This window comes from Thermobia domestica, chromosome 6, assembly GCF_964235325.1.
Source record: "Thermobia domestica chromosome 6, izTheDome1.hap1.1, whole genome shotgun sequence".
Lineage (NCBI taxonomy): Eukaryota > Metazoa > Arthropoda > Insecta > Zygentoma > Lepismatidae > Thermobia > Thermobia domestica.
Genome location: NC_137459.1, coordinates 227391791 through 227415170, shown reverse-complemented (window position 1 = coordinate 227415170; position 23380 = coordinate 227391791). Strand labels below are relative to the sequence as shown.

At 37.2% G+C, this 23380-nt stretch overlaps 1 protein-coding gene across 2 annotated transcripts in view; it reads right to left on the bottom strand.

The window, feature by feature from the left end:
* The window catches only part of Apoltp (Apolipoprotein lipid transfer particle), a 6186292-nt gene that overhangs the window by 2815095 nt on the left and 3347817 nt on the right, over positions 1–23380 (bottom strand). For both annotated transcript variants that reach the window (XM_081762641.1, XM_081762640.1), the window contains exon 32: positions 21593–21858. In XM_081762641.1, coding sequence (XP_081618767.1) covers positions 21593–21858 — 266 coding nt within the window. The remainder of the gene's footprint in view (positions 1–21592; positions 21859–23380) is intronic.

Genomic DNA, 23380 nt, shown 5'->3' with positions numbered 1-23380 from the left:
GAAAGTGCTATTGGAGGAAAGTGGAGAAGATAGAATGGACGAAGAGAGAAACAAACAAAGATGTCTTAAAACGGGTAGGACAGTAGAGAACGCTTTTGTTCAGAATACCTCCTAGGAAATCCGATTGAATTGGACGCATCTTGCTAATAAATTGTCTTCTTCATATAACCATAAAGTGAAACATGGAGGTAAGCGAGGAGTAGGAAGAAGAGGAACAGAGCAGATCGATTACATGTCATCATCATCATAGGTATTCTGCCCTTACTGTAAGGTCACTTGTAGCAGCTGAGGAGCTTCCATGCTACACGGTCCTCCGCTAGCCTCTTCGTCTTCACGTATGATCTTTCTGTTTTTATATCATCCATTAATTGTAGTCTCCTTCGCCCTTTACCTTCCTTTCTCGCCACCATACCCTCTATGACGTCCCTCATGATACAATTTCTTCTTAGGCAATGTCCCAACCAGTTTGTCTTCCTCTTCTTAACAATATCTAAAAGTGTTCTTTTCTTCTCCACCATTTCTAACACCCAATCATTCCTTTTCTGCTCGAAACAACTAACTTTTTCCATTCTTCTCCACACCCACATTTAGAATATTTCCAGTCGTTTTACGTAATGTCCACGTTTCCGCCCCATACAGTACAACACTCCACACGAAGCATTTTATGAGTCTTTTTCTCAGCTCTTTATTCAAGGTCTAATAAAAACTTTATTTCCTCCTAGAGGCTTCTTTCGCCATTTTTATCCTTGCTTTTATTTCACGTTCGCACTTCATGCCATTACTAAGAATACTACCCAGATATGGAAAACTATTAAATTGTTCTATTTGCTCCCCTCCCACTTTTATATTTGACTCAGACCTCTTCGTTCTAATCACCATGGTTTTTGTCTTTCTAACATTTTTCATCCCATATTACTCAAAGCCCATCCTCAGGTTTTCCAACATTTTATTGATTTCCTTTTCACATTCTGAAATAAGGGCCATATCGTCTGCAAGTCTTATGCATTTAGTCATTCTACCTCCTACCGAAATGCCGTCATCATCATGTAAATTCTTTTTAACTATCTCTTCTAGATATACATTGAATAGTGTTGGCGAGAGGCAGCATCCTTGTCGAACTCCCCTTCCAATTACACTCTCTTCCGTCAGTTCTTCCCCTATCCTAATACTTACTTGTTGGTTCATTTATAAGTTTCTTATGAGTCTTAAATATGTCTCTTACTGTCGTTTTATTACTTTTTTACTGTAGTTTAGCTATAGGGTGCAATGTAAGGGAAGGGAGGAGGAGATATATATATACAGGGTGTATCAGACCAACAGTCCCAGGCATTTTTTCTCTACGCGTAGTGCACGTACTCACTTGAAACAAAAAATTGAATCACCAAATCGCATGTGAAAAATCAAATGGTGATGCTTCCATATCCAGTGGCGTAGCGGGAATATCTCTACGAGGGGTTAATTCAAAAATTGCACATGGAAAGTTGCATCATTTTCGATTTATTTGGAAGAATTATTGAAAAAGAAACAACTTTTAAAGTAAAAAGGTTTCGTTAAATTGCACGGACTGGCATCTACGTTTATTATTTGTTGTTGAATTGGTACTTTCAGACCACCGTGTCAAGAATTTTTCTCTACTCGTAGTACACTAGATACTTCAAACAAAAAGAAATTGAGTGACCAAATGATATGTGAACAACCAAATGGTGATGCTTAAATATCCAGTGGTCAACTACAAAATTTTAAATGGAAACTTGTATCAGTCTCAATTTCTTTGGATGTGTTATTGAAAAAGAAAGAACTTTCACAGAAAACACGTTTTCGTTAAATTAATGCTTTGGCATCTACGTGTATTATTTGTTATTGAATTGGTACTGTCTGACCAACCGTCTCAGGCACTTTTCTCTGTTAGTAGTACAAGAAAACACTTCAAGAAATGATTAAATGACAAATGGTATGTGATAAATCAAATGGCGAATTTCATATCCAGTGGCGTAGAGGTAATACCTTTGCGGTAGTCAGTTGTAAAATTTCAAATGGAAAGTTGTATGAATTTCGATGTTTTGAAGTATTATTGAAAAAAGAAACAACTTTTGCAGGAAACGACGGTTAGACATCTATGTGTTATTTGTTGTTGAATTGGTACCGTCAGACCACCCGTCACAGACGTTTTACTCTGCTCGTAGTGCACGTAGATACTTCAAACGAAAAGGTTGAATGACCAAATGATATCACATTAAGTTGAGTGATCAAATGCTTCATCACATGCTTCATTGGTGATGCTTCCATATCCAATGCAATTCGGACACTTCTATGGGGGACAACTTTAAAATTTCAAGTGAAATGTTGTGTCAATTTAGATTTTTTTGGAAGTATTATTGGAAAAGAAACAACTTTTATTCGGAACACTTTTCGTTAAATTCTACGGTTTGACATCTGTCTTATTTGTTGTTGAATTGCAACCAGAGAACAACAATTTTAGTTTGCAACGACTCCAAAATAACACCAGATAACACATGTTCTATCAAATAGTATTGTTGCTGAACACTCTTTACAACATTCAGTATCAAACGCTACGATATATCTCGTGCACGTATCAACGAAAACAGTATTACAGAAGAGTACATAGTTTAAATTCCGCGGTCGGAACTAATTTAAAATAGAAAAACAGAGAAGGCACTATTTGGTTTTCTGCAAATGAACTAATGTATGAAACTAATTTGGATGTAAAGTTCCAGCAATAAAACATCAATAAAAAATAAAGTTTCAAACTTACGAAATCCCTGTCATTCTTCTGGGTTTCTTAACGGATTACTTATGTAAATATGTAAATAAAAATCACTTTCCGTAACTCATTATACAAACATTTTTCAAGAATATTACAAATAAACAAACTGAAGATAACAAATAAGATAAATAGCGTGAACAAGTTCTGAACATTCTCACCAAAATATCGTACTTGGACTCAAAAAAAAAAATGAAAGGAAATGTCCAGAGAATAGTCCAGTATCTGCGATACATATGCGAATGCGTACCGGGACATTGTTTACTGCATTTAACACTTCATTTGCACTTAGTCCAGGAAGACATTCGGATCCTCTGCATCATGTCCTCCCTCATAGTAGGGCACTCTTGGTAAATCAGCACCTTGACACGTCCCCCCTCCCCCAAAAAATAATGAGCGTAGTCAGGTCCGAAGAGCGAGCTGGCCAGGAAACGGGGCCTACTCTTAAGATCCTCCTATTGGGAAATAATCAAGCAACAGTTTGTCTGGCGACTCTCGCAAAATTAGCAGAGCAACAGTCTTGTTATAGCCACATGTTTCACGACTTTCTAGCGGGATAGCTTCCAAGAGTTCGCAAAGAACAACTGACAAAAAAATTACGTATCCTACCCCTGTTAAAATACCTTCGCAAAAATAGGGACCCATTTTTTGACGTTCCGCTGTACCACATCAAACATTTAGACTTCAGATATGTTGAGTATCCACTTCACGTACCCAATGGGGATTCTTGCTGCACCGGTAGAGAGTGTTGTGAGCGTTGACATTTCCATTACTCTTGAAGGTCGCCTCATCCGTCCACAGAATGTTCTGCTGAAAACGGGCTCCTTTTCGCTCATCCACTGACAAAACTCCAGACGGTTATGGAAATCTTGTTCTCGGAATTACTGATGCAGTTGAACATGGTAAGGATGGAAAGTGTTATTGCCCGGAATCCTCATGTGACTCATAGCAGCATCACTGGCTAATCGTCTTGTCAAGATTCGGGGATCCACATGGACTGGCGCAAGGATGTCGGGAGACTGTTTATCCTGAACAACGGCGCCTGATCTGCTAACCTTTGTAGCGTTGAGAATGGACATGCCTGGTCCTCTGCACACGAAGTAACAAGCAACAAAATATTTTTATCGACTGCCGAGCACAATCGGAAAACCGTTCACCATACAGTGCTGGCTCATAATTCTGCCGACTTTCACGCAATAGAATTAATATATCAAAAGTTCGATATTGTAAAACATCTTATTGGTTCCCTCAAGCTCACTCAATGATAGGCAATACAAGTTAAAATCAACAAATATTCAACTGTTTATCTTTTAAGTACAATCAACAAATTTTCAACTGTTTTATATCAGAACTTTTTCGATTCTTATTTTCCCACTTCGTCATATGGATCCAGTTATTGAGTTATCGAGTTTTGAGTATAACGTCCCACGGTTATGCTGCTAGGCTAAAGGAAGGCACCAGTTAATGGCTATTTAATAACTATTATATAAATATTTCTCCTTTTCTCTTGTTTTAAGTTTCTGTTTTATTGTTGACCATTTCTTCAAATGTGTCTCATTCTTTGATGCAGGTGTAGTTTTGACGCACCACATTCTGGAAGATTTACAGGTAAAATTGAATACAGTGTGAGTCAAAAGTCCATGGATACCTGCATAAGTTTGAAAATCGACGGGAAAAGTAAAACGTGATGATGGGAACAGAGGTTTTATGAGGGACCGAAACTTTTGGAGTGTATGTCGTTCATGGCCGCCATCTTGAAATCCGCCATTTTGGATTCAAGTCGTTTTTTTTAAAACGGGAAGAAGCTGTATGACACATCAAATAACACTAGCTTGATCTCAGAAATTTAGTGGTGTAATTTGTTTTCTTTTATCTTGTACGGTTTAGAAGTTACGAATGTTCAAATCTGGGAAATTACCTTGATACTGAATGCTACAACACATGTTCTACGTGTTGTCCATACCATGCAATGCACAACTGTACTCGCCGCAACCACTCTGACTGCACACGGAGGAAAATGTCTCCTGAAATTTTGTCACAGGCTTGTTGGATGCGTTCCTCCAGGTGTCTCAAATCACGGATTGTCTCAGCATACACCATCTGCTTAAGATGTCCCCATAGATAAAAAACAAGGAGCATTAAGTCACGGGATCTAGGCGGCCACTCCATTGGACCTTGGCGATAAATCCACTTCTCTGGCAGTTGTTCATCCAACTATTCACGGAAACCAAGTCCATAGTGTAGAGGGGCTACATAGTGCTGAAAATAAGATGGGAAAATGCCGTCAGCGTTCAGTGTGGCAGGGAACACAAGGTCCTGCAGCAGCATCAGATACTGTGATGCAGTTAAGGTGTTGTAAATGAAAAATGGCCCAATGATGCGGGTGTCCCATATGCCACACCACACCATCACCTTTGCTGGACTATGTTCTCGACTCGGGTCAACCCAGTTCGGATTTGCACACGCCAGTATCGACAATTATGTCGAGTAACCTCCCCGTTCAATCTGAAATACGATTCGTCGCTGAACAGTATGCCCTTGGCAAACGCAGGAACCAGTTCGTGTTGTTCAGTAGTCCACATGCAGAACTCCAACCGGCGATCAGGGACATCCTCGTTCAGTTTATGTTGCATGTGCAGCTTGTAAGGATGCAACGATTGGCGTGCAATATCCAGGCAACGGAGGATTGGCTTATTGCGCATGCTAGTGACACACGACGGGTACTTCATTTAGGACTTTTCACAAACGACGCAACAACCGCTGTTGCAATTTCCTCATTGGTAGCAGTCTTTGGTCGCTCACTACGTGCCCTATCTTGAACAGAGCCCGTCTCCCGCAATTTGGTGATCACGTAAGCCACCGTGCTGTGCGATACCGGTTCTTTGTCTGGGCGCAGTCTGTTATAGTCAGCTGCTATTGTTCGGTAGCTGCGTTCCCCTGATATAAAGATAATTTCTATATTCTGTTCACGTGTCAGACCCATTTTAGAACATATGGAACAAAGAGAGAACTGGGTCAGTATCAAGGTAATTTCCCACCTTTGAACACTAACTTCTAAACTGTACAATATAGAAAAAAAAAACAAATTACACCACTATATTCCTAAGCTCAAGTTAGTGTTATTTGAAGTATCATACACCCCCTGTCTTGAAAAAAATGACTTGAATCCAAAATGGCGGATTTCAAGATGGTGGCTATGAGTGACTATACATTCCAAAAGTTGCGGCCCTCCATCAAACCTCTGTTCCCATCATCACTTTTTACTTTTCCCGGAGATTTTCAAACTTATGCAGGTGTCCAAAGACTTTTAACTCACCCTGTACTTTGTATAAAAACATTTTTATAAGGAACACATTTCTGCAGTTGACAGTATTAAATACAAAGTAACACAGCTGTATTTTGGGTTTACAAGTGTAGAGTTACTAGTTCAAAGTCATTACAAGTGCTTTACGACGGATATAATAAGTGGGTGCATGTGAAGGATGACACTATTAGATGTTACTTTTGCCGGGACCATATTTCTGCACAGCGTAGTGGACCTGTACCTTATGTTTTTCAAGTGAAGCGTTACTAGTACGAAAGCATGAGAAGTGCTATTGAAACTCGTATCATTACCAAAACGCATTTCTTTCCACTACTTTCGCTTGCACACACACTACGTCGCTGACACACCTGCTCAATTCGGATGAACTTCCGCGATAGTGCACGGGCTCACCAGATTTTCCTGCTCTGATTCCAATGGATAGCGTTGGTGCTTTTTAGAGGCCATGTAGCACACGTTGGTTTATGTGTCTGCACTGTAATATTTATGTTAAACAACCGAAAGCCACATTTATAGACAAATAGTGAAGGAATTTTAATTTTTCAATAATTACGTCATGTGACCCTCTTGAATTTTATGAATGCCAAGTGGGATATTTTCATGTCGCCCAGGGAAGCCTTTCAGGGGACAATAAGAAGAAAATCGCGGAAAGAATTATAATTTTTCAACAGTTGTTTCCGGTGGTGCGCCAAAGTAAACCTGTACACTTTATTTTCCTTCCTGCCTCCCTTCCTCACCTGTGTCTTAACCATTTGTTTTAATTTTTCTTCTTTGTTTCACTTCTGTTTCTTTCATTACTTCATTTTCTACGCTCATCTGTTCACCATATTTTCTTTGAACTTCTTCTATTATTCCTATTCTACCCTTTTTTTCTATTGTTGTTCACTTCGTAGGTATTCCCTGACTTATAAAAAGGTTTACCGTTTCTTTACCGGGTGTCGATGTGGCGTCTACATTTCTGATTCCTCTGCTATCGATTTTCACGTTCAAGCTTTTCGTGTTTTACCTCTGAATTTCGTTTTGCTAACTGAAGTAGATTAGTTACCACTGTACATATTTTCTTATCTGTATTTGGTAACTAAATGGAGTTTAACACAAAATCTAAATTGAATTAAAGTTTTGTTCACCTTCTACGTTTGTATTTGCTTCTATGTCACTAATGCTTGTTGTAATTCAGTAAGGGTCTTCTCTTCAATCTGAATGTTTAAGTCAGCTAACTCATTGATTTTTTTGGTATCTATTTGCATCCTTGTTTGGACAATAATGTGCAAAATTATATTTGCCGCCTTTCCTACATTGCACACTCCAAGCTGGTCATTGATATCTAAAATGTATTCCCCATGCAACACAACCATATTGATAATGTCCATATTTTCCTTGGTTATTGTTTATAGCGGAACCTATTGATTTAATGTTGTTTGTGTCCGTACAATTTTTGTATCTTTTTTGATCTGTTGCAGCATTCACTTGTTGAGAACAAAAATGCTTTCATACACCGATTTAACAATGCATAGATATAGCAAGTCAAGTAGCATTAACTGAAACGGAAGTAACTGTATTTTATAAATTGCATTCAAGAGTGAAGGAAGTGAACGCTGCAGCTCTGACCACATTATTGAGCTTTATTTGAGCGTAATTATATGTTCCATATTTGCAGGCTGTAGTGAATGGATACTAAAATTTTGAAAAAAAAAAAAAACAACGGTTATCCCTGCATCAGGAATAATAAAACTTGTAGTGTCGTAATATGACAGAAGGAGGATACAAGAGGCAGTGCCTCCCCTATTTCCAGTTTAATGGCGCACAACTTTTTGTTTTACACAAATTATCATCTAAGTGAAGAGTTCAAAGCATTTTCTGAAAGTAAATTTAGCAAGTTAAACATGCGAATATTAGTTCACATTCTTAGGGGAAAATGGGGTAGGCCCGGACACTTTGAGCTGCCTCTTGGTAATAAGATGTAAAGTTGTTCGAAAATAAGATTGAAATATGAACGTGAACTTTATTGACAAACTGAAAATATCAACATTAATGCAAAAAATATGAAATAAACAAATGAAAATACTGATCGCTACATTTCGCATATTTGGAATATTGCAGGGATACCACCGGACACGTAAGATATTTGAGAAACATATTCTACACTTAGAAGGAACAATAAGAACACTTACAGTGATAACAATGTTTAATAGATGTCTCTTGATTCAATAGTGCTCCAGCTTCATGAGACCAGCCATTGCTGGATTCACACTACACCCAGATTTCATTGAACGTTTCACTACAAATTATGTATTCAGTGGTGCTTTCCTGTTCGTTTGTATGTATTTTCTCTATGTCCGTGAAGTAGTTGATTAGCTTCTTGTGACCTCCCTTTGGTAGTTCGTGTGCTGAAGTTACTTTTCTTTCAATTTTCGTCTTATATGGTGAAGACTTTAGTACCTCACTCTCTCCAATTCTTCTGCTTTGTGACGCTTAACGTATCTTGTGTTTTTGGGCAATGACGGTAAGTGTTCACTAATGGAGATCTGTTTACTAGTTCATGAAAAATAAGATTCTGATTCATCGGTCATATGTAGAGAAGGTGGACCCGCTGCAGAAGACGGAAAAGAAGTATATCCCTTTCCTTCAAACCGCTACCGATGAGGAAGTTCCTGGGTATTCATAGGTAGTTTGGCTTAGTGTAACGTTTTGCAACACGAGTCACGTTTATGGACAGATATTCGGTACCTGTAAATATCTGAGGGTTCAGTTAACTTCTTCTGGTGCACGCAAATTCATTGGGAGCAATGTCCACTCGAAACATCTTTCGGTATGACTCTGCAACAAGTTTACAACCCTAAATTAGTTTGAGATAAATAATTGCTCGCTTATTCTCAGATCAGTACTATGGTTACATCGTCGATAGTAAAAACATGCGGTTTGGCTGCAATGCTTTTGCATCCACCAAAGCGGATGATGATATCCAACTGCTTAGCTGATTATCATGCTGCAATATTTTGCATGGTAGGATCTAGTACAATTCTGAGAAACCTTCACCGTGTTAATAACTAAATAATATATTTAAAAATTTACAGTTCTCGTAAATAATACAAAATTTATAAGATATTTTCAAATGTGGACTCAAAGCTCCAGCACACAAAAAGTGGTTTGAGATTACAAGATAAAATCTTCTATTCCACAGCGGCCTAGGATGGTGATATGAAAGATATCTCCCTTACTCCTCATAATTTCAGGAGATAGTATAGTTATGGATTACCTCTTTGCTCATTGTAGCCTCCAAGGTAGGTAGCTATAGAAATACTCCTTTCCTCATTGCGAATTGAGGAGTAGGATTTAAAGAAATCTAAGTAACACAAGAAGATCTCAGGATATAATTTAGGAAGGTTAGCGATCAGCAATGGAACTAACGCTTGTGTTCAGTTGAGGTACTCTTTTTTGGATATCCGCTGAAGGGAAGTACCGTGAGATGTCTGGCCATCTGCGATTTCCTTCGGAAGTAACTTCGTTTCTTCCTGGTATCCTCCTTCCATCGTCAACTGGTGATTATGTTTTGAACACAATAACACGTGCTAGTGAATGAAGCATGCCTTATAGTAATTGTTTACACGAGAGGGTACAGAATTTTACAGTCCCCTCACCCGGAACAGAATAATCCACAAGATTGTTTGTTGAAAAGCAAAATAATTGCACTAGAACATTTGTTGAAAATATTCTATTTTCATAGCAAAATCGTTGATATGTGCCCATAAGTAAGAACATAAGCCAATGAAACTTCAAAATTCTCTTTGTGATAGGATCTTGATATCCCTAATGTTTTTTGTTATTAATGGAGATATTTTAATAGAATTGCCTGATACTAAATATTCGAGGAGATTTAGCTCTGAGTAAAATAAACTTTTTTTATGTGAAGCTTAAAAATTTCGTATTTTGAAATAACAATTATAATTCCGATAGCTAATGTTGAAAAGCTTAGTCTCCCAGCACGATCTATTCGGAAAAAGATGCTATCCTATTCATTAATCCGTTCAAAATTATGATAGTTGCAATTAAGAGAACTTGCGCGCTAGTTTTATGACCCATCACGCATATGAAAAATTTGTAAGGTTTTCATGTATGATTGACCTCGAAGGTCATGTGTCGACCGGAAGGAGCAATATTTGGATGGAGTAATATTTGGTGGTAGCTCTACGAGAGACCTAAGATCGTTATGTAGTTTTTTCCCATCCAAAGTGTTTAACACATTCTCAGTTGACTGAAATGGTATCGACAGGTATTTAATTTATACTGTAAATTCAAAACAATTCAAACTCGTTCGTATTTGGTTTCTTGACAATAACCTGTAGCGAGGCGAAGCTTTTATCGTCTGCGGATAGTATAATTGCAGCATTAATGAGTATTCGAATCTGTCCGCTTGATTTCGAACATGCATAGGAACAGGGAGGTTTACCATGGATTCTCGTTTTCTGAATGTTTCTCTAAAATGTCCAATGTCGTCCGGAATGTATGAAAAAATTCTTTTATACTTGTATAATAACTCGTGAATGGCCTTTTCTGTGACTAGTGTAAATTAGGATTAATATCAAAAAGATTAATTTTGAAAAAAAAAAATATGCATACTTCAACTGCTGGTCAACCTCCTCTTTTGTTGTACAATTTCTTTTCCTTCTATAAAAGTCTCTAGAAATGTTGCAAAAGAATATTAAATAGTTCAGATATGTCTCAAGATCCACCACTGGTGTATTCTTTTTTAATGTTACAGATTAACTCTTTGGAATGAAAATTAACAATTATGTTGTTTATGTCTACCTTTTGCTCAATAGTTTGTAATTTTTATTTGTCAAGGATGTAGTGAAGAAACGATACTAAGAAAGATGCAAAATCATCAATTTGTCGTTTTGCTATCACGGGAATAAATGTGTGGAGAAGTGGAAGTAATGTAGTGCGCTTCTCGTTGCTTTCTTTTTTCTGGTAATGTTGGTTCTTTATGATTTATACAGTGATATGAGATTCTTTAATAAATTGGTTCTACATGGGGGCCACGGTTGCTCAGTGATGGAGCGTTCACCTCTGATGCATGGGGTCATTGGTTCGATCTCAGCTCGCGCCAAGTTAACTTTGTGGTGGACAAACACCGTGTGCATGCGTTATCTCGGGGCTCTTCCGTTTCCTGACATTCTCTTTATTCCGCCATTTCATTCATTTCTCTTCATCACGGCCTTCTTTAGCCTACCCGGCATAATCGTGTTACGTAAAACTTAAAGATTTCACTTCATTTCGGCCATAACACATAATGGTTTACGCAATTCTAAAGAAGAAATGACTTGAATACATGATTTCTTCCTTATACTAAAGTAATGAGAGAAATCCGTTTGCCCAACTTGAAAACGTTATCAATGCTGTGTACTTGAAGCTGATAATTTTATTTGATATCCCGTTAATGACAATTTTATTTAGTACTAATTGAACACCAGGAAATTTTCGAAAGGCCTGATGGAAAGGCTGGATCCGTTGTTCTCTCAATTCTTTATATGTTTAATTTACTGATTATTTATAGGTTTTGTTCTGTTATTAGAATTACCCGAGTTTTGACTTCTGGGCCCCTTTACAAGTGGCAGCCCTACTTGTTTTCTGGACGTTTAAAGCATGTAGGATCACCGTGCCGACACTTGCGGCATATTGCGCAGATCAGTATTTGATCTGTTGGTAGACTTTTATTGGCGGTTTGGTGGTGTCGCCAGTTTCCCTCTATCCCTTTGGGGATCCCATGGTACAATTTGTACCATACGGGGTGTTTCATGGTACATTGCGTTATAACTCTCTTATTTGAGCTTTTTCGTCCGTTTTTTTTTGTTTTTTAAGTTCAGAGGCATTGTAGAAGACATTACGTATGGTTTCACACCTTCTTGCGTCGAGACATAGAAGGTGATGACGTCATAAATCTAAAATTTATATTTTCGTGTAATAACTTTGCGGGGGTTATGTAAAGTATTTTTGGCGGGCTTATTTTTGCACATTGAAATTTTGCACAAACATGCACTCCACCGAGTGGTATTTACCATATTTTTTTAAGATTTCTGCGTTAAAACAGGGGGGATCCAGAGGGTCAAAAATTTGAAAAAAGGGATATTTTTACCTAAAAATCCCGTTTCTCCTCATTTTCCTGCCTTAGATACATGATGGAGACAACTGGATGGTACCGCCTGAAAGGCAGTTCTAAGGTGAAGAGAATGATGGGCGAAACATGACCCTAGGGTAATTAGGGATGTCTCAGGAAATTTTTTACCTGAGATCATGGTGTTTTACGGTAATTTGGGGCATGGTGGGAATTCCTGATAAAATTTATCCCGCCCTTGGTAATCAAGATAGAAACTTCAAGCTTCGCACACACATTTAGTATACCAAGTACTATTTATCAGATTTTTCTTATATGGCTACGTTCACACAGGGCCGCTCCAAAGGGGCCCAAACTGCGAGAAAAAAAATCCCTCCGAAATTTTCCTTTTGACATCATTTTTCCCACTCCTGGTATATGATATGAGCATGCAAGTAATATCATTTGAAAGCCAGCTTCATTCTGAAGAGAATGACGTATGAACCATGATTCTAGGATAAATAGTGACGATGGAGTAGCTGCTTGACTGAAAGTCTAAAAAATAGCCCAAAAAAACAGGTGCCGGAAAGGGCTATACATGATCCAGTTCTGATAGTTTCAATTTCGACGCTTATTCCCGTGATATCTGTTTCTATTTTCGTTACGTAAATTATCCTGAGTAGTCTGGGACCTTTCTTTTTATTGGCCACTCAAAATAAATCGTTTTAAACAGGAGTTTCCTGCTGGTGTAAAGTGTCTACAGGGTTGAGGTTAGATTTCTTATGTTCTTTGTATAGTTGTAGTAGTAATATTGAAGTATGTAATGGCGGAGCTGAACGTTTATATTGAGAATTAGTATTTTGTCTAGGCACTGCTGGATGACATTAATTTTAAGAGAATGAGGAAGTACGTTAATGTATATACAACTGCAGTGCGAGAATCAAGTTCTCGAATTAGCTTGTTTGCAACTGAGGAACGAAAACCCTGCCCCAAGCGAATATGTATTTCAAGTGGCTGGAGCAAATTTCAGTATTCGAGAAGTATCAGAATTGCACGTTATGCATTACAATTATTATTAAGGAATAAAACGTTGCAATTAAGTTTTGTTTTTTAAAGTTGGGGAAGTCAACTACGAAAACTCATACGTAATTATATAATGCTTATATGAAGCATTGTGTAACGTTTCAGTTTCACAATACTTTCGTAAGGGTACTGAGTCTTTGAAGGACGAGGGTAAGACAAACCAGAGAGATCAATGGTGTACATGTAGAAGCCACAATCTAGTTTTGTTGATTACTAATTTTGAATTCCAATGGTCTCATTCTTGTCTCATTAAATTAACAGTTGAACTTTCTGGGAGCAAATGCATGACTTTCATGGAGAGATGAAAGTAGAAAAAGTACTGTAAGAGTACTGTAAAATGTCAAAATATACTAATAAAAAATATATAACCTGAAGGCACATGATTATTGCTACCATCCACATTAAAATGGACAACATTGCATATTAGCGTTAGCTGGGTTTGCTTCATAGGTACTACTATTAAAACTGTGAAACAGATAAATTGATTCTATTTAACAAAGGTATTAAAATATCTCAGAGAAACCACAATTTTAACAAAAATGCAAAATTATGTCCTTCTATAGTATATTAGTCTCTTTATTTGTGTACTGTTGCTATGTGTTCAAGGAAGTATCATAATAGAGTCCCAACATTTTAAAATGATCTGTTCCTTGTTAATTTTAAACTTATAGCTTTTTATGTTTTGCAATATTTTTGCCGCTTAATACTTGATGTTCGACGTTATCATAAAAATATTAAGTTCGATGGTAGAAATAGTGTCTCTCGTTTCAGTGTTCTCGAATGCGTTTAACATTGTCCTTCCACTGGCCTAATAGCTGGCGTGTGACCCTTTGGTCACATGATCTCATGGAAACAATAAAATATAAACTATTACAGTTGTTCAGATTCCACCTTAAGCTATAGGTCTTCGCTTCATACTGCCTTGGTACTGAAAGGAAACGCTTACTTACATCGAACAAACAAACAAACAGATATAACCGTATTTTAGTATCTCTATTCTATTTCAAAGTGAAATTAAATCTTACAGTTTAACATCCCACGGTTATGGCTTTTGGGTTAAGGGAGGCGATGTTTAAAGCAAATGAATGATGATGGAAGAATTAGTGCAATGGGAGTGTCTGAAGAAATGTGAGTACTCCGAGAAAACCCATGGAAACGATGTTTTCCGCCATAAACTAACTTGGCCGAGGATTCAACGAATGCGCTATTCCACTTGAAACGAAATACATTTTCTACTTTGACGTCCCATAGTTGTGCCCTATAGGTTAAATAGACGGATGATTAATGAGACTGAATCATTATGAAATAATTGGTGGAAGGAAAATATGGAAGAAAGCTTGAGGACTTAAGAAAGCCAACGGCACCAATTCGTGTGCTTCATTTGCTATAGAGTTAACTAGTGTTTAAAGCAGTTTTATAATCGCATTGCTCCCATTTACTCACTGACCTAGCATTACACATATTTTACGCACAATATCTTTTACGCACAATGCCCAGTTGGTTTGGGTGCTCACTTCTATGCGTCCAGTCAAAGTCGAGATATTGAATTCTGATGCCTCTGGAAACGTAGTTATATCGCCGATGCAACTTTTGGAAACGTATCAGGAAGGTAACTTTGATACTAAAGTAGTTGTGAATGCATACTCGGTTTTCCTATGGCCCAGCTCGCATACGCCTTTTGTAAGGTGCACAAACAGGTGTGTGTGTGTGTGTGTGTGTGTGTGTGTGTGTGTCCACGTAAGACATGCCTTCGCGAACAGTACTGGGAAAATTACAGGGACATGTTCTGGTCCCATCAAAGAAAACAGCTATGACATCCTTATTTTGAGTTGTTTGCCTTCGAACCAAATTTCTTTTGTAAGGGCAGTGAAAAGCAAACAATGCAATATCTTTCACATTACCTTCCATTCATTATTTTTTCTTGTCCTAATAGGGAAACAATCAATAAAAAGAGATGTGTCAAAGGTGTGTAAAATTTTCAATCGTAATGACCTCTGGTCTCCCACACGTAAACTAAAAAGAGTGTACAAACTGAAGATGCCAGTTGCTCGTATTGAGACCGCAGTAAGGAAACGTAAGAGAAAATCTCAAGAATATACAGACGTCCCTGAAGAATTTCATGTTTATGGATTATGAAAAGTAGTATGTATTCTTGATAGTAGGCCAGTATCCCAATTTATGCTGCTTATAAGGTGTTCTAACCAAAACAGGACATTTTTTAAGCAGTTCCGTTTATGAAAACTCCTTCATATATTTACTCTGTCCATCTGTTCGCGGGACAGAAAATATTAAAATTTTTTGATCATTAAATACCAAATTTATTCGAAATGTAAACAGTCAAAAGCCATAAAACGAGCCGCTTTTTGGAACTAATATTCAAATGGGAAGTGGTAGAAATTTAAAATAAGAAATTAACGGAAATTGATAGAGACAAGCTGTTTTCCATAAGCGATTAAGCGTTCCAAGAATTGATTACGTCTCAGTCTTTAACTATTTATTGGAACCAAAAGTGGTAGAAATCACTACAGCTTCGTTTTTGGTATTGATCCACATACAGAAGAAAATAACATGGCGAGAAGCAGTTTCTTGTATTTGATTCAACGTCCTAAAAATACGTACCCCATCTTCTCTCTTAGCCTTGTATTCAAACTGGAAATGACACGAATCAACCATTACCGGTTTTAACGTAGATTGCCATACAATAAAATTCGCAATATGTAGCGAGAAGCGGTTTTCTGTAATCAATAAAGCGTTCAAAAATATACATTCCAACTCCACTCTAACCTCTCTATTAACAACAGAAGTGGTACAAATCAACCATTTCCGATTTTAACGGTGATCGCAATATAATAAAAGCCACAGTAGATAGCAAGAACTTTTTTCTAATAAATTAAACATTACAAAGATATATTCCGCTCAATTGTAATCTTTCCAATAACATGTGAAGTGACATAAATCAATCACTTTCGGTTTTAAAGTTGATTGCTATTGTACAAAAACGCAAATAGATAGAAACCGTTTTCTTCCTTTAATTAAGCATTCCAAGAAGAGATTGCATCTCCAGCCTTAATTCTCTACCGAAACCAAATGTGGTACAAAATCTATAACTTTTGGTTTTCGATTTTGATCTACATACAGTAAAGAAAACAACATGGCGAGAAACTGTTTCTTGAAATCGATTTAGAACTCTAAGAATAAGTGCCATATTCCCTCTTAAACTTCTATTCGAATCGGAAATGACAAATCAAAGTCTTCTGGTTTTACCGTAGATACTCATAGAATATAAATCACAATAGATAGACGCCAAAAAGAGATTTTCCTTAATCAATTAAGAGTTGACATCATATTTCACCTCAACTCTAATCTCTACTTTACCGCAAGTGGCAGAAACTAACAACTTCCGGTTTTAACGTTGGTCATTATATAGTAAAGTCAGTAACATAAAGAAATGGTTTTCTGGATGTAATTAAGAGTCCCAAGATCATACTCAATTTCTATGAATAACAGAAGAAGCAGAAAGCGACTGTTTTCGGTTTAAAGTCGATCACCATATAATAAAACCCGTAATACAAAGCGAGAATCGGTTTTCTGTGATGAATAAAACACTACATAATATATTCTATCTTAACTCTAATATTTCTACTAAAACCGAAAGTGACAGTAATCAACTACTTCCCGTTTTAACGCTGATCATTACAGAGTGAAAACTAACAGGCAGCGAGAAGAGGTCAATCGACTAAGAGTCCAAAGAATATACTCCATCTCGATTCTAATCTCCGAATACAAAGGGGAGGTGGAAGAAAACGACCACTTCCAATTTGAACCGTGATTGTTATAGAGCAAAAATGGTAATAAGTAGAGGGAACCGGTTTCCTGTAGTCACTTAAGCGTTCCAAGAATAGATTAAGTCCCCATTTTTAACTCTCTACTAAAATCAAAGTGGTAGATGTCCATTATAACTTCCAGTTTGAATATTGATCTATTAGAATAAACACGCTAGCAGATAACAACAAGCAATTTTCTGTAATCAATTAAGCATTCCAAAAATATATTCATTCTCCACACACTTCTCTACTAAAACCGGGAATGGCAGAAATCAACTGTTTCCGGTTTAACGCTTTTCGATATAGAATAAAAAGGGTAACAAATAGCGAGAATCGGTTTTCTGTAAACAATTCAAAGTCCGAAGAATATACGACTATAGTCGTGGCCAACCTAAGTTTTCAGTGACGTAATTTCAGTAGCTACAAATCACTAACCATAAGTAATTCCGAATAATATTGCAACTCTACTATTACGAAAGAGTTTCCTACTACAGAACCTAATTTTTTAGATTCAAGTGCACATAGTTAAAATTATTAGCACTTTGAAGTCAGAAATAGTTAATATATACATAATGCATGCTCGCAAATACGAAATGATATAAAAACGAACAAAGGATTGCAACATTTTCTATAACAAGCAATGCGGCTTGTCGATTCGCACAAACAAACAAGTCCACATTTTAAAGAGGATTACCCATTATGAAGACCAAATTGTGCAGATATAATTTGACAAAAGACCAACAATATATCTGTGAAGTACGAGGGCTAGTCAAGAAAGACTTGGACTGACTTTTTTTCTAGGCAATTTATTATTACTCAGCAACAGGCACATGATCCTTTTCAAAGTAGTCCCCGCCCATTTGAATGCACTTTTTCATTCGAGTCTTCCAGTCCTCAAACACGTGTCGCAGGCCATTCTTTGAGAGGTCCTTCAAAACCGCCTCCGATGCCTTCAGAACCTCGGAATTATCGGAGAAGCGGCGTCCACGCAGTCTGGATTTTAGGGCAGGGAATATAAAAAAGTCGCACGGTGCGGTAGGCGTCTCCACCATCCTCAAACCTTTGCAACAGCTCCCTGCAAGTCTCCACTCGAACGGCCTTCTGCTCTGGTGTCAGGAGTCGCGGAATCCATCGCGCCAACACTCGGCTCATGTGGAGGTGGTCATGCAAAATTTTGAAGGCACTGCCATGAGATATGCGTAGTGCGGCTGCCAGATCGTCGATACTGATGCGGCGATTTTCTCTAACAATGACTGCTGCCGTGTTAATGTTCACCTCAGTAACAGCTGACGCTGATACACCTGGTCCACCAGCTTTCGTGATTGTCATTCGGCCCTCTTTAAACTCTTTGAACCACCAGAACACGGTACTTCGTGGCAGAGCGTCATCTTTGTAGGCTGCTCTCAACATTCCTAGAGTTTCTGTTGCACTTTTCCCCAGGCGATAGCAGAACCGTATAGCTGCAAATTGTTGATCTCGTAATGACTCCATTTCTTCTACAGGCGACTTCTAGAGGCGGCGGAGAACATCACCTGCAATAAAAAGTCGTGGTTACCAAACATGCAATGATTCTTTAACAACATTTTATATATATGCACAGCAAGACCCACCCTACTTGTATGCCAAACTATGAAGCTCCAGCGTTAACAGAACTGCCGGGGAAAAAATCAGTCCAAGTCTTTCTTGACTTGCCCCTCATACAATAATCCATACACATGTATAAAATAGCTAGTTTTCTGCCGTACAGATGCAATATGGCCTCCTGTGCAAGGGAAATTTAGTGCCTTTTCACCTGCGTGTTATTTCCAATTACATAGGTGGCAGTCTATTAAATAGTCAAGCAAGGCAAAATTCTTTTAAACGTGTATTTAGATTGATGACGTTCCGATCACTGTAAGCGTGTGAGCGACGTTATTAGCCTTACCGCTGATATGACAAATGAATTTGTGTTGAAAAAGGGCTTCTTGGAAGAGGGAAAAGTGTTAACACCCTTAAAGACAAGAAACGGGCTCAAAAATAAACGTACACAATTGGAGAAAATTGACATTTTACAAATCATGTTATCATTCAGAAAGTGCTTAAATTTTGGTGCAATGGAAATAACAAGGCTCCCACGATGAAAGAAATTTCGGCTGAAATCAACAATGATTCTGATTTACAAAATAATAATAATAATAAAATAAAAATGAAAGTCTTAAAGCTTTACAATTTAATTTATATTGAATCTTTCTACAAACTTCAATGTGAAAGACAGAAATAATATAAAACCTACGTAAGCTCTTGAACTTCTTGTTTATATGGTTACCGTACACGCTTTCATTGCGGTAGACCTAGCTTCGATTCTCTCAGCGAATCTGGTAAGCTGAGGTCCACGCATCATTTACCCGCAGTGTTGATAGGAAATCCAAACAACTACATATTTTTAAATAAATACACAACAGAAGCACAAGTGTAGCAGAATGTACTTTAATGAGATCCAATTTTCTATTATAATGCACATCTTTATAATTTCCCTATTTACCACGAGGTTTCCCATAATGTATTGTAGACACAGGCTTTCACCGTACAGTTTGCTGATCGGAACGCAACGTAAAAAGCAATCAGCAACTAAAACTGCTAGGCTTCTTATCGCAAATTAAGATGTAATTTTTGCGTTGCGTTGACGAGAACTCTACTGAATAACGCCAAGAGTGACAATGAAGAATTTTCTTTTCTTTTTTAAGATCTGAAATTTCTAAACACTTTCGTTTTCTTCCATACATACTATATGGGAGCATGGTGGCTTAGTGGCAGAACACTTATTTCCCATTGAGGTCAGAAAGTGTATAAATTTTGTTGCAATGGAAGGAACAAGGATCCCACGGATAAAGAAATTTCGGATGTTTCTTTTGTACTGTTTGTTAACTGGGTGTCGATCGTGACTGACTGTTATCGTTTCGTCAATCGGAAGCTCTCCAGATATTCCTACGCATCGCTTCACACACTGTCTATCAGCTGTAGAAAACTCTCTTAAACGCGCATGAATACAATACTTTCCATCTGATTGTGAGTGGGCCAGTGTTTACGTCACTGGAAGCTTAGATGACCAGGAGTATAGAAGTCAGAGATAGATATGATTGCTTCTCATTCGAGATATATTTGAAGGTTTTGTGATAAATTTGCCATATTGCATATACAATATCTGAATAGTCTATGCAATTATATATATATATATATATATATATATATATATATATATATATATATATATATATATATATATATATATATATATATATATATATATATATATAACTAAACGCTTGATATTTCCAAATCCACCACTTACGAAACTCTATTTGTAGGAAATAATATCCTATGTTATAAAGTATAACGCAGGAAATAATATTCTATGTTGCAATGTGTTAACATAGCCTACAATATTTTTTTAAAAAACTGCATTTTTGAAAGACCCATCCTAAATCAACATAGAAAAAATAGTTTTATTCCATAGAAAATAGATGATCATGTATGTACATACTAACAGGAATGATCCTGAAGCTCTGCATTCATATATAATGCATGTAGTACTTTAACAATGTTATAAAACGGTATCCCAGTATATCGTAATTATTAGACAAACATCCACGCCCGAATCCTAAGGTAAATATTTAAAGCTTTTTTGACATGTGACCACTGCTACCGTGTAAAACAGCTTTTCTTCGTCGTTTAATGGAGCCATATATCATGATTTTTTAAGAGACGAATATTGTAACTTTCCTCACGTATGGCAACACTTAGTTCTGTAAACAAGGAAGAAGAAGGATATTTGATTTGATTTTCAGTTTAGCGTCCCTTTCAGCAGTGATGTTATATGAGACATGGACTTACAGCTTGACGTAGAATACGAACCGCATGAGGTCCCGCCGGCGGAAATCGAACCCTGGTCTGCCATGCTAGAGGCGCATTCGAATATCTGATTTGAAGTCTCAGCTGCAGAACTGACCACATATGCTTAATAATGTTGAGGTTCGGGATAATATTGAGGACGACCAAAAGAGTTTTGGAGCATATCTATGCTCATGAGCCTCAAAGGTGCCAGGTGTGTAAAATACTGCATTGCTATCTACAAAATGCGTCATTTAACGGAAAAATTATGTACATCGTAGGATGGACACAGATGTGCAGAATTTATTTATCACTAGATTTTTTGTAAGTGTAATCTCAGTTTCTACAAAATGTCAGGAACGTGCAGCGCAAAGAGCCACCTAACACAGCTGCTAAAACGTTTCGCCACAATGCAAATATTTTCGTTAATACTAACTCGTACATCTTACGTATTTGAAACAATAGGTGTTTATATTATTTTGATTAACTTCGGTGTAATTGTCAGCCAATATTGCAAACAAATGTTTTCTGAAATTCGTGTGAAAATCATATTGTATACTCAATGTATGATATTGGTTTATTAGGTACTAAATATTGGAGCAAATTTAAGTATCAACACTTACCTCGTTGCTGTTCAGTTTGCCCTGCAATAAGAGTTTGCTTAAAAATTCAAAAGGAGCTCCGAAGTTAAATTTCACATTAAAAGTACTCAATGAAATCAAATTCAAATGTATTTCTAATCCAAGAGAATCTGATGGCCATTTTACTTCAGAAATAAAATAACGTTTCCTCTTCGAAAATTCAAAATGTCCTGTAACTATGTGGTAATTTGGTATCGGAGTAATGACGTCTATCATGATCTGGTAGTTTGTTATTGCCTTTAGATGACCTGCAAGACAAAGTTTCAGCACTAAAAGTCAGAAAATCTATAAATAGATAGAAATATCAAAATAAAATGTCCACAAAAATCTGGTAATTATTAAAATCGTAATATCGAAAAGGATAAAAAAATATTGACACTAGACAAGTGCTGACATATTTTGCTAGCTGTCTCACGCAAAGCAAGTCAGTGTCAAGTGTAGGCATGGCAATTTGGACACGGTTCTTATGTTTTTACGTTATCACCATGGATAATTCAGGATCAACGAGCCATTGTTATACCCCTGTGGAGTGGTCGAGTATCAAATTCAGAAATAGCTAAACATTTTTCTGCTGCTTTCGGGGAATCTGCAAAATCCAAAGTCACAGTGCACAGTGGCTTGAGCTTCCAAAATAAGGGAAACGTTTATAGACGATGACCTAGCATTGCTATAAATTATACAAATATTATTCCTGTAGAGAGACTATTGTTCACAGACAAAGAAATGATTGCTCGTGATATCAGTGTAAGTAAATGATAAGCGTACTGAATTATGTATTATCTGTCAGGAAAGTGAATGTACCCCTGTCTTTTGAGCCTGGCATTCCTGTGCTCCATCCATGGAGAGTATGAGAATTAAGTCAATCAAATGTTTAGTGAGAGGCAAGAAGAGAAGTCCAATCTGAATAAGACGTTGCAGATGGGTACAAACTGTGAATACGAATAGTGCATGGTGTAAATAAATTACGACACGAAAAAAGAAATTCAGAAACAGCTGGTAAACGGAGAAAAAAGAGTAATGATTGTCGAAGTGGGAACATAAAATACAAGTACAAACAAATATGCGAACAACTAAACGTTTGCCAAGCAAAGATCCTGGTGTAGTGGCTAAGACGGTAGATTATCAATCCAAAGGACGTAAGGTCGAATCCACACCAAGTATAATTATTTTTTAATAATGCATACAACACGTGAGAGGTGGTAAAAGATAGCTTACTACCCGTTTGAGAAGTTAAGTAAAAACGAAGTAAATATTCTAGTTACATTTATTAGAGAAGTGAAACAATGAAAACGAGGAAGCAGGTATATATATTCAGGGGTATGTATCAGAGGGCAGTGATCGGAAAAACGTAATTTTCCCGAATTTCACACATGTGATTCTCTACAATAGGCAAACTTCTTCAGAAATATGCCTATTGCAGAGACCATGATACTCCACCGATTGCTCTAACCAAAGTCTGTTTAACAAATGGTGTAGTGTTTTTTCATTCTTCACGATTGCTTTGAAAAAAAAACTTGAAAAGGACTTGAATCTATATTGATAAGCTGCATTACTCAGAACTGCAGCACTTCACCCCTACATTATCTTCTCATGCAACATCATAAGCTAAATATTGCTAAGCTCAGCCCTGATGTTTGGAACGAACCGGTAATGTTCTTCCTGTAATGATATTTCCACCAAAATTGCAGGCCGAAGTTAATTTATTCGATGACCTGGAGACAATTTAGTGCCCACTAAGAAACTAAATAACATACAATGGAGTAAAATTAC